The sequence below is a fragment of the Schistocerca americana genome, chromosome 9, assembly GCF_021461395.2.
Source record: "Schistocerca americana isolate TAMUIC-IGC-003095 chromosome 9, iqSchAmer2.1, whole genome shotgun sequence".
Lineage (NCBI taxonomy): Eukaryota > Metazoa > Arthropoda > Insecta > Orthoptera > Acrididae > Schistocerca > Schistocerca americana.
The window spans coordinates 193588312-193601239 of NC_060127.1; the positions used below are offsets into that span (position 1 = coordinate 193588312).

Consider the following 12928-nt stretch of genomic DNA (forward strand, 5'->3'; position numbering starts at 1 on the left):
CCATTTCAAACTTTATGCCAAAACATCAGAGCATATTGGTTTAAATATTTGCAGTAAATTAATAGGCAGTAATGTATTCAACATGGAGCTTGGTCACTGAAGAAAAAGCTGCTCTTTACCTTTATAGAGGAAAAATGTTGTTGTTCTGTTGAAAAATTCATGGATGAAAACTACACAATTTGAGCAAGGGAAATACGTATTTTTTTTTTTTTTTTAAATATCAAAAACTATACTGAGTACTGTATAGCTGATCCAAAATAATGTAAAATGACAGTATTTCTAAAAAAATGTTTTCATTGTAAATATTAAGATGTCTCCAACAAAACGAAGCAAATGATTTGGAAATTGTAAGTAACATTATCAATAAATCACATTTCACACTGGTAGAATGTTACAGACCTATCCAGTGTCTCATTCTCGTGGCCCCTGAGCTTGTCAATGACTGGCTGGATGCCGAGCATGAGGAACTCGTAGCGCAGGTGCAAACGGAACTCGAGGTTTTCCTGGCCGGGTCCGTAGTTGAGGACGGCATTCACAAATGACATTATGGCTGTCTTCAAGTTCACTTCATCACGGTATATGCCTGTGCTCCTGTCCAAGTCATTCACTATGCCCTACATACAGTAGAACATACAGTCACGTCATATAGCACAACTATACAATATTGACGAACAAAACGAGTTCTGTTCAAAAAATTCTGGAACATTCATAATTTCGTGCCAATGGTGTTTGGAGTGAAATGTGGTTAGCATCCCTGCACGAGCCTGTATTTAATGTGCAACTGCCAGAAGTTTCATTGTCGTAAGTCTGTTAGTTATTGTTCAGTGCTGTATTGAGTAGAACATTGTGTAGCACAGTTTGTGAATTTCGATATGGCACAGCAACATGTCTGTATTAAATTTTGTGTGAAACTCAGTAAATCCCTTGCAGAGACACACTAAATGATGCAAAAAGCCTACAGTAATGGATGCTTATGCCATACTTGGTGTTACAAATGGTTCACACGGTTTAAAAATAGCTGGATGGAAGTTAAAGATGGCCCTCATTCAGGATGCCCTTTGATGTCTACCAATGACGTTCATGTCAGGAATGTCACTGAAATTGTGCATGCCAGTGTGGAAGACCGACTGTCTGAGAGATTGCAGAAGAATGTAACATTTCAGTCGGATCGTGCTGACACAGCTTGTCCCAAGTCTCACGAGTCAAGATCAGACAGACCTTTGGCTTGCAATCTGTGAAGAGTTTTTGGATTGCACAAATGAGAATGGGACGTTCCTTAAGAGAATCATAACTGGGGACGAGATGTGGGTCTAAGGTTACGATATTGAGACCGAGGTTCAGCCATCAAAACGGGTTGGGAAAGGTTCTCCAAGATCAAAAAAACTTGTCAGGTCAAGTCAAATGTCAAAGCATGCTGATAGTTTTCTTTGACTTTGAAGGATCAGTTCATCACGAATCGTGCCACGGGGACAAAATGTTAAATGACGGTACTATCAGGACGTGTTGTGACGTCTGCAAGAAAATGAGAGAAGGAAATGGTCACGTTACACCTGTGGACAGAAATCGGCATTGTGAATTTTTAATTGATTCCCGATGCAATTTCTTTGTTTCATCGTCAATGTGAAGGTCCAAGGGTTACAGTAAACCTGGTGTGGTTCATCGTGTAGTGAGACAATCCGTGGCTCTTGCCTCTCAATAACACACCTGCATCTTCATCCCTATTGGTGCATGACTACTGTACAAGAAATGAAATCACTGTGCTACCTCATCCTCCATACTCTACAGATCTGGTCCAGTTTCATTTTTTTTTCTTTTTTTTATTTCCAAAGCTGAAAACCCCATTGACAGGATGAAGATTTGCAATGACAGATGAGATAAAAGAAAATTCACAGATGGCGCTTCATGCAATCGAGCAAGAGGCACACCGAGAATGCTTCCGGAAGTGGAAATGGTGTTGGGAGTGATGTATCAACTGTGGAGAAGAGTATGTCGAAGGAGGCCATGCTCAATAAGTAAAAGGTTAGCATAGAGAAAAATTTTGTGGACAACATCCTGGAATTTTTTGAACAGACCTCATGTATATAGTGAAAGAAAAGTGCAAAGTCCATGGTGGAATAACAGCAATATTATGGAAAGGATAGTGTGCTGTTCACCATAAAGAGGAGTCACTGAGTGACACACAGGCATAACGAAAAGGCTGCCATATATTTTCATTTTTGACCAAAAGGCCTTCTTCTTATGTAGAAAACACACACAGTCTCACACACACACACACACACACACACACACACACACACACACACACACACACACACACACACGACAGTGTTCATGTGTATGTGAGGTGTGTGTGTGTGTGTGTGTGTGTGTTTTGTGACTTGGCAAGACAGCCAAGTCACTATGAGAAGAAGCCGAAAGGCACGCGTTAAGCTCACGCAGACTGGCGTGAGGTCTGGAACAGTTAAGGGAATTTTTAGTAGCAAATAAAGTACGTAGTTGATGTAATACTTAACTTTAATCCATAAGTGGTGTACATCAGTCTGATGGTACAGGCATCACAAGTTAAATACCTATTGATAATGGCGCCTTGCTAGGTCGTAGCAAATGATGTAGCTGAAGGCTATGCTAACTATCGTCTCGGCAAATGAGAGCATATTTGTCAGTGAACCATTGCTATTAACATTGGCTGTACAACTGGGGCGAGTGCCTGGACGTCTATCTAGACCTGCCGTGTGGTGGCGCTCAGTCTGCAATCACTGACAGTGGCGACACGCGGGTCCGACGTATACTAGCGGACCGCGGCCAATTTAAAGGCTACCACCTAGCAAGTGTGGTGTCTGGCGGTGACACCACAGTGTGTGTGTGTTTTCTGTTCCAGAAGAAGTCAAAATGTATGGCAGTCTGTTCATTGTGCCTGTCTGTGACCTGTGACTCAGTGTCTCCTCTTTCTCTTTATGGTGAACAGTGCTCTATCCTTTTCATAACATTGTTATTTAGTGAAAGACATATTTATATACCTACATGATCAGCTGCTGACAAAAACTTTTTCATCTGTACAGGGATCATATTCTGGTGCTGTCAAAATATCCATTACATCAATATAGTTGCCTTAATATGATGTTAAATAGGCAAGTGTCTGTGTTGTTATTTCAAGTCACTAATATACTTTGGCTATCAGGACACCTATGTGCTCTTGCTACAAAAGGTGGCTATAGAAAAATGTCTTTTATCAAACATATTGCAGCTGTGGAGCACCAGGTTGTTAAAATATGTCACATCATAGATAATTAATTCATATATCATAAATCATAAGATTCAATAATCTTCAGAGCTTTCATTTACAGTATCGCCCCTCAGGGTATTCAGGCCGTAAACTCTGACTTTTATAAAGTTATATAGCAGTTGTCTGTGAACTAACGACTTCAGTGCACTGAAAGCATGAAGCCACAATAGAATTGTTTAAATAGCAGAGAAGAAAGTAAGAAAACAAAGAGTAAAAAGAAACAACTTATTCTCAAACATATTCTGACATTCTACAAAACTTCTGTCCCAGCCCCCCCCCCCTCACACACACACACACACACACACACACACACACACACACACACACACACACACACACACACACACACACACACATGCATTTTTTTCCTCAACAATACAACTGATTCTTCTTGTGTTGAATCCAACTAACTACAGACAACGTAAAACAATTGCTCAGAGGAGTTGTTCTTTCGAATGAGGTACTTCTTCCTGTCTTGCCAGTACTTTTCCATTCATTCACTTTGCTGCTGTTTTTGTTACCGAGTGATGCTCCTTCCATGTTGAATAGCTTTTTCTCAAAAATCCTTTATGTTTTTGTAATTTTGGTTCTGAATTTTTCTCTCCTCCGAATGTCGTTTTCAGGTATATTCATATCTTCTTTGGTCAACTGATGATCTTTTTCTCGAAATATTCAACGATTCTTTTATCTAATCAGTTGTACTCTTCAATGAATTTTATTATCTAATAAATATTTTAACTTCACCGCCCCCCTTTCCCCTCCTGCTACCTATTTTTGGTCCGTTCCCCTCTTTTTTCGCTTTCCTAGAAGTTCTTAATTGCATCAATCATTCTGCTTTCCTTTTCTCTGCAGGTTTAATCTATCTTTACTTCTCACTGTGTTCTTTATGTGATATCTGGACTGAAACTGGAAAATTTCTTATGAACATGTTACCACTGACCTCCTTTTCATCTATATCCCCTCAACTGGGTTCTGAGTCACTTGCCCCATCTTTCCATTCTTCTCTTACTAACCTCTCTATCCTTCCCACCGGATGAAAATATATATATTTTCTGACGCTAAGTATAATAATTCTCGCTTTAAAGTATTTCTGTCATCTTTACTTGCAATTTCATCTCCTTAAGGTAATTAATGGACAGTCATTCTGTCTCCTCTTAAGTTTATAGTATATTTATGCTTTAAATTGCTCTCGGTGTAATGTGAGATGGATTTTTTAAATTTAATATGGCTGTCTGTAGCTTTTTGTGAACTGCCAATTTTATTTAGCTGAGTTCTGCAATGAGTTTCATTCTATTCTATCACTGCAAGTACCTGATTTTGCTAACAACATAACTCTTATCTTTCTCCTTTTAACTTTTAATTTTATTGCTTATTCTTCTAATTTGGTTCTTCAAACAGTTCAAAAATCTACTTTTAGAAACCATGTAACTGATTTGACACCTATTTATAAAGTAATATGAAAGTTCAGCTGGCTTTGCAAGTTAACATTTTGACTCAGTTGTGCTGAATATTTTGATAATGTACTGCCTTTAATTATAAGTAATAAAGGGCTACTGCTCGGCACATACCTGGAAGCGTGTGCGCTCGGCTGCGTACGCTTGATAGTGGAGCATCGCCTGCAGCACCTTGCGGTGCCCACCAGGCACCAGGCACACAGCACCAAGGATCTCCAACACGGCAATCTTTGTCTTGACATTCTCTGTGCTCAGGCTCTGCGCTATCGTGTCGATAGCTGTGGGATGTGCCAGTACATGCGCTCTACCGTTCTGCAACAGCAGAGTCATACAAACTGTGGGTGGGAGAACAATATCGACAACTGGCTACTAATAAGAGTGTCTTAGCACTGGAAATGTTTCACAGCTATTACATTTTCTGGAGAACGCAAGACTGTACAGATTTGCATGTAGTTAATAATATGCAATAAATGCAAAATGATTTAATATGCATTTCATAAAATATATTTCTGTATTACATTATTATGTGTTACATGTACTTAATAAATGTCTTATTTCTTTCTGCTTCATGTCGAGTGTATGAGTGATGCAATGTTGCAATGGCAATATCTTTGCTACAGCTGATAGTTCAGTTTCATATGTAAAGAACAGAAATAATTGAGTAAGTAGCAAAAAATTGAACTCAAATTATTAGTCTGTAAATGAATACACACTGTATTTGAAGATTTAAAGTGATGTGGAGGCAATACATGATTGATGTATTAAAGAAACATATGCTGAAACTAAGTTTCATATTAAAAGAAATGTGAGCACTGCAAAAATACAAAAGCTCAATTACAGTCTCTGAAAAACACTGATAATTAATTAAAATGCTGTGAGAGAGAACCATTGATTCTAAATTGATAACAGATAAAATGTTATACATTTAAAGAAGCTTATGGAATTATTTTTTCTACAATTTACAATGAGCCTGCAAATAAATAGACATCATTAATATTAGTCAGGGGGAAAGCAAATTGTGATCTACGCTCAGGAGAAAGATAGTCCACCCACCTAATATTCTGAGCACGGCCATAGCACAATACTAATACAAAGCATATTAACCGCTTCTTGACTGATAATAAAAACAGACCCTTTGTTGTTAAAATATTTTCTTTTAATTCACATGTTTTGAGCACAGCCTGCCATTAAAGTATCAGACAAAAGAACTTGATACAGATCAATGTGTCACATTTGTGATCAAAACAGAAATCATTTTACATAATACTCTGTATTAAGTTTTTTTATCTGAAATTCTGATGGTGGTCCATACCCAAAAGTGTTTAAAAAAAAAAAGAAAAACAACAACAACAACAACAATTATCTGCCAAGATGTGGTGCTTAGGACGTGCTCAATATCCGTATAGTGGTTATGACCTCCTGTGCAACTTTATATCGCAGCTTAGATAAAAATAATAAAAATTATCTTTGGAGTTCTAGATGTGGTGTTACACAGAATACCAATACTTGCCAGTCACCTGGAATAAATGAAGCAGAATTGTCTTAATGGTTGTAAGCAAGAATGTCGACAAAAAAGAAAAAAATTAGGCCAACGAACTCAACCTCAAAACAAACAAGCCTCAGTGAAAATCCACTACGTACCGAGTTGTTCATGAGCGCCTTGACACAGCCGATGAGTGAGGTGTGGACAGAACTCTGTGCTGTCTGGTAGTCCATGCCCCCCAGGAAGGAGAGCAGTGCGGGCAGACCATCCAGTTCCACAAAGCGCAGTACAAAGCTGTGCGGCTGGGTGCGCAGCGCTGTCTTCAGTGCATCCAGTTGCCGCGTGCGGGACCGCACCTCATCGTCTGCGTCCACCGTTGGAAATTGAAGCTGTGGACCAGAAAGACTCTCATCACCTGATTGGCTCGAGCTCCGTCACTATAAAATATAGCAACATGGAATACCTCAACTTGCTACAACACCACTCTTAATACAAATAAAACTTTCTTACCTGTCTTCGGTCTTTTGTATACTTAATACATATGCATAGTATACACTGAATCCCTAATTTATTTATTTTTTAATGTGCAATTTTCTGAACCTTACAGTACAGTGTACTATTTACATGATGCTAAGAATGACAGTGTAAGTAGTTAGTAAGGGAAGCTGTAGTTGAGAATGGAGAGAGACAAGGTTGTAGTCTGTCTTCCAGGTTTAAAACACACTTTTAGGTTTGCTGACGACTGTAATTCTTTCAGACATGGCAAAGGACTCGGACAAGCAGTCGAACAGGATGAATATTGTTTTAAAAAGACTTTATAAGATGAATATCGACATAAGTAAAACAACTGTAATCTAGTGTAGTCAAATTAAATAACAGAAGAAATTAGGAGACAATAAAAGAAGTAGATGAAGTCTGCTGTTTGGGCAGCAAAATAACTGATGGTGGCTAAAATAGACCGGATGTAAAGTGCAGACTGCCAATAGCAAGAGAAGAAATATATATTTAAATAAAAGTGGAATTTGTTAACGTCAAATGTAAATTTAAATGATATGAAAACTTTTCTGAAGATATTTGTCTGGATCATAGCCTCGTACAGAAGAGAAACATGGAGAACAAAAGGATTCAGAAAAAAAGAGAATAGAAGCTTTTGAAATATGCAGCTATAGGAAAAAGCTGAGGATTAGATGAGTAGCAGGTACTGAATCAAATTGGGGAACAAAGAATATCTTATGTAACGCAAATAAAATAATGAATAGGTTGATAGGGTAGATCCTGAGATTTTAAGGAATCAGCAGTTTGCTACTGGAAGGAAGAGTGTGGGATACCAAAGCTAAGCTGGTTCCAAAGGATGTAGATTGCAGTAGGTGCACAAAGGCTCACATGGTAGAGAATAGCGTGGAGAGCTGCATCAAACCAGTCAGCATGGAAGAGCACAACAGTTATTCAGTATATTACTTACTTGATACTAATGATGATAGGAAAGTAGTTTGCATACAAATATTTTATCCGAGGAAGTTTTCCAAATTTATGATTCATGAAATCCTGGAGCGCTTGAAAATTCTACCCCACTAAAATGTTGTTTTAATACATAAAATAATGGAAAGTTAACCACTCACCTACCGCTGATTAGTGTGTGGCACCTAGAAACACACAATAGAAACAGTACTTCACTAGTTTTTTCAGCTCTTTCTCTAGTAGAAGTACACATTCATGTGCGTAACCACACAGACACACCCAAAAGCACACATTCACGGCCAAGGGTGTCTGTGTGGTCACATGCATGAATGTGTGCACTTCTGCCAGAGAAAGACCACGAGCTCAAAAGCTACCAAAATACTGTTTCTGTTGCATGTTTCTATGCACCACACATCAGTCAGCTGTAGGTGAGCACTTGTCTTTCCTTTATTTCACGTATTATTCATGCAGGAATTTTAAGATTGACATACCTTACTTGGAAGCACTGATTTTCTTCTTTCTAAAAATTATCTTTTCTGAAAACTGTGCAATTTAAAAAACATCCATATTCAAAATTGTTATCATTTTAAGAATAGCAGAATGTTCTAATCTTAAAATGTAATCCTGCTGAAAATCCACTCATTTGAGTTCCTAGAAAATTCATGGCTGGCCTTGCTAAAACCTAGACATAAATTTTATGTCCACATTTTCATTCACAAAACATAGAATACAGATCATATAATTACATCATTTGAAGAATATGCAGCTGATGGTTAAAATAGAACTTCATTGCCATATATATATATATATATATATATATATATATATATATATATATATATATATATATATATATATGTGTGTGTGTGTGTGTGTGTGTCTTTTATACTGGAAATGAAAATGGAATTTTTTGTAATTTTAACTTTTTTAAAAAACCTCAATACAAACATCTTTAAAGAGGCACAACAAACAATCTTCCTTTCTCCAATTAGTTGTATAGTAGCACAAGTAATTGGAGAAAGGAGGATGAAAGCTATGGTGTTTGAAGATGATCTGATGATTCGGGGGAATAAGGAGGAGAAAGTACAAGAAAAGTTGGACATATGGGAATGAACAGTACAAGAATATGGGATGAAATTTAGTATAAGTAAGAGTGAGATGATTATCACAACAAGAAAGAAGGAGAGAGGAACAACTGGAATATCAATTGGTGGGGAAAGTTTGAGGAGAGTGGAAGCCTGATACAGGATGATGGAAAAAATGACAGAGAAATAAACGAGCGGGGGAGAAAAGCAGAAGCATTTCAGAAGAGTGTCAGAAGCCTGATATGGAGCAAGAATGTACCCCAAATCAGTAAAAAGGTTATATATCGGTCATACTGTGTCCCAATCGTGACATATGCATCAGAAACCTGATTTATGAAAGGAAGAGAGGAAAGCAAAGTACTAGCTAATGAGATCAAATTCGTGAAAAACAGTATTGGAGTGACAAAGATCAGAGAGTTAATGAAGGTGGAACCATTACAGGAGGAGATAGAGAAATCAAGTCTGAGATGGTATGGACACGTTAAGAGAATGGAGGAGAATACCCAGGAGGATACATGAGATGAAACTGGAAGGAAAGAGACCAAGAGGAAGACCGAGAGACAGATGAATGAAAGGAGAGGACTGGACCAAGGTGAAGATGGAGAGATGGTGGGAAGACAGAAGACAATGGAGAGGCCTTATGTTCCATACAGACCCGGCCAGAGGCTGGAAACTGCCCGTGATGATGATGATGATGATGGCACAGTCAGTGACCACCGACTTCGTATAAAGACAGCACACAATCCGCTGTCAGAGTAATTCTCCGAGAGTAACTTCTGGTGTACACTCACTATTCAGTTGGTGCATGTTCTGTAGTCATCAAGAAAGTTCATATATTCATCATTTGGACTTACTGCTCTAGAATTTACCACATTGCAGTTAAAATTATTGGATGTAAGTTCCACCTATTATGCAAAACAGTTTTTTTCATGTAACCAAAACATGTTTTGGCACCTCTGTGCCATTGTCAGTGGCTTTTCTTTATTCAAATCTTAATTTTACATTATATGGTTATGCAGGACCATTTGTACATTACAATGTACTGGTAGCTTGTCATGTTTTGTTTTGGCAGATCCTTTTTCTTTCACGCTTTTATGAGTTATTGAGAACCACACACAAATACTACATGTATTTTGCAGAATTTTGTTTGTAATGGACCTTTTCACTTCACCAAAATATAGTGTAATCATTATTATTGTGTCCCATCTCAGTGTTTGTCATAAACGTAATTTTGAGAGATATGTATATCACTGGATGTGCTTCTCAGTCACTCAAAAGAATGCGAAAGAAAAAGAAACAACTTACCAGTACAAGGTAATGTACAAATGGTCCTACATAATCATATAAGCTAAAAATTAAGAGTCGAATAGCACAGAGGTGATGAAACGTGTTGGGTTACATGAAAAACCAGAGTTTTGCATAACAGGCAGACCTTATATCCAATAAAGTTTGTACAGTCTGACTTACTCTGTGATAAAAAAAAAAAAAAAAAAAAAAAAAAATACACAATCCGATCATCACCAGCAGTAACAGAACCAGTAATAAACAGAAACTAAAATTCAGCTTTGATGGTGTTGTATTGAATTATTTAAAAACTACTTAAAATACCTAACAGTCCTGAAATGAACAATGACACGAGAAGAAGATTTTTGACACCTCATATAGGTCAGTAAAGTTACAATTATTGTGGCCACAATGGATTCTGCAGTCCTGCTGCAGGTATACCACTCGTCTAGCTCTTTTCTGACCAGAGTTTAAGAATAAGTCAGTGAACTGGGGCCTCAATAGTTGTAATTAATGTGCAGTTGTTTGCAGTTATCTGAGTACAAAAGTTGGGCCACACAGCTATGTACAACATGAAGTGAGGTGGGCTATACGTGAATTCTAAGGCTATAAAATTAATGCCCAAGTTGCTGCTGGCGGACTAGTGTGAGAGTCACAGAACACATGGAACTGTACATATGATTTGGTGAGTTGGTCAGACACAGCTGTAGAAATCCATCTGAATAAATAAATAACTCCATTTACTGAGCTCCTATTGGTTCACAACTGGTTTTGTGACTATACTACATACTAGATGTAAGTCGAGCAACGGTGAGAGGCTGTGCGTGGAGCAGCACAGCGTGCACTGACAACTCGGCAATAATGCACTGAAAAATGATCAGCGTGAGGATAGGGGGCGTCTCTGTTTTATTGGGGGACAGCCTCTACGATTGAAAAAGGTCGACTGTGTGGCTCCTGAAGATGTACCTTTATAGTTACGAAACTAGTTGTGAACCAATACATCAATAAATTGTCTCATGACAGCTGTTGCAGTTATTTATTTATTCGTGTGGATCTGTGTTGTTACACTTCTAAATTGAATGAACTGATAATTATCTGAGACACAATAGCTTTCTCTATGTGAACTATTGATGCTGTCGTTACAGGTGTACAACTGAGTTGTCGATTCCATTTTGGGCACAATATTTCGATAACAGACTCAGTCGTCATCTTGGGTGTCGCGAGACGTGCCGTCGTGTATGCCGAATGATTGGAGCCCGACTAACAAACCTATCAGCCATTCTTTCTACAATTATCTGTATATCTAGATACGACAATTGAAAAATTCCGTTAAGTAAGTGGCATGTCCAAGTATTCATTATAAGGCTGTGTGACAAATAGTAATATACTGTTAACAAGGCTCAGTGTTTGCAGACATAGAATATAATTTTCTTTGAAAAATGCCATTATAATGAAGTAAATGTTAAGCTGCTAACAGCAGATATATAGCAAAACTGAGGAGGGAACAGTTTTTTCTCCAGACTAGCAGATTCTTTTCTGCGACACTAGCCCGTGACTGGGCTACTGGTGATTGCTGGTTGGTTGGTTGGGGGAAGAGACCAAACAGCGAGGTCATCGGTCTCATCGGATTAGGGAAGGAAGTCGGCCGTGCTCTTTCAGAGCGGCATTTGCCTAGAGCGATTTAGGGAAATCACGGAAAACCTAAATCAGGATGGCCGGACGTGGGATTGAACCGTCGTCCTCCCGAATGCGAGTCCAGTGTGCTAACCACTGCGCCACCTCGCTCGGTGCTACTGGTGATAGTGCAGGTAGAATGTCCTCCATTGCGGCACTACGAGGGGGAGGGCAGTGGCCCATTGCCGGTCCCAGCCGCCTTTTACCTCCGGGAAAGATCCCTGGTACTCTTTTGATAGCAGGCTGGGATTATCCTGGAGGGATTCCTATCTGGAATTGAATCTGGGATTTCCGGGCCCAGATCGACCTAACACAATGTACGAATGAATGGAATATGCGTAATGATACCAGAGGATGACAAAAAATAGTGCATAAAAATGGAATTGACAACTCAGCTGTACCATTAAATGCGCGCCTTTGATATAGTAATGTTGCTTAATATAACCCAGAAACCACAACGCACTGAAATTGTGACAATACTGAGTCGCCCATTTCAGAGTGAATGTCACAGTTGCGGTTAGATCTGCACCAGTGTAACACAATGGCAATGGTAAACAATAATCTGTTATGAAATATTTCAAAATGAGGAAGATCCTGTTCACATTGTACAGAAAGTGTAGTTCTTGAACAACTGAAATTACATATATTTATTTAAAATAATTTTTATTTTCTGATACAATCACTATTATAATAAATGTTCCGTTGGTTTTAGCCACATAGATCTATGTGCAGCTCAAGTGACACTGAAAGCCAATACAAAAGGACACAGACTTGTTTCAGTGATGGAAAATTGTGACAGGTATGTTGCAGTATCTTAACTGGTAGGTAAAATGGTAAAGCTGAAAACTAAAGGTCAATTTCAATACTGCAGTTCTTCACTACATAAGTCTCACAGACCTCTTTCACCACTTACATATAGTTTTCCACAACCAGTTTAGCCAATAAAAATGTTAATCGGTATGACTGTCAATTCATGAACGAACATATACATTGTGTTGGCTTTATCCAAAACTGACATAGACAGAAGTAGTGGTTCTTGCTGAACTCTTGCACGAAACAACGGTGTGTCACCTCTTGCTGTCTACTAGATAATTTTTCTTGATACTTTTTGATTGGCAACATGTTAGCCACATCGCCTTATGCCACAAGACTGATATTTGCTTGTTTATACAAAAAAGACACACGAGATTGAAATTTATTTTGGTAT

At 38.3% G+C, this 12928-nt stretch overlaps 1 protein-coding gene across 2 annotated transcripts in view; it reads right to left on the reverse strand.

Annotated features, from left to right (window-relative positions):
* Window positions 1-12928, reverse strand: part of LOC124551379 (disheveled-associated activator of morphogenesis 1) — a 435878-nt gene that overhangs the window by 99108 nt on the left and 323842 nt on the right. For both annotated transcript variants that reach the window (XM_047126427.1, XM_047126428.1), the window contains 3 exons: window positions 6379-6609; window positions 4852-5049; window positions 400-614 (listed from right to left, as the gene is read on the reverse strand). In XM_047126427.1, coding sequence (XP_046982383.1) covers window positions 400-614; window positions 4852-5049; window positions 6379-6609 — 644 coding nt within the window. The remainder of the gene's footprint in view (window positions 1-399; window positions 615-4851; window positions 5050-6378; window positions 6610-12928) is intronic.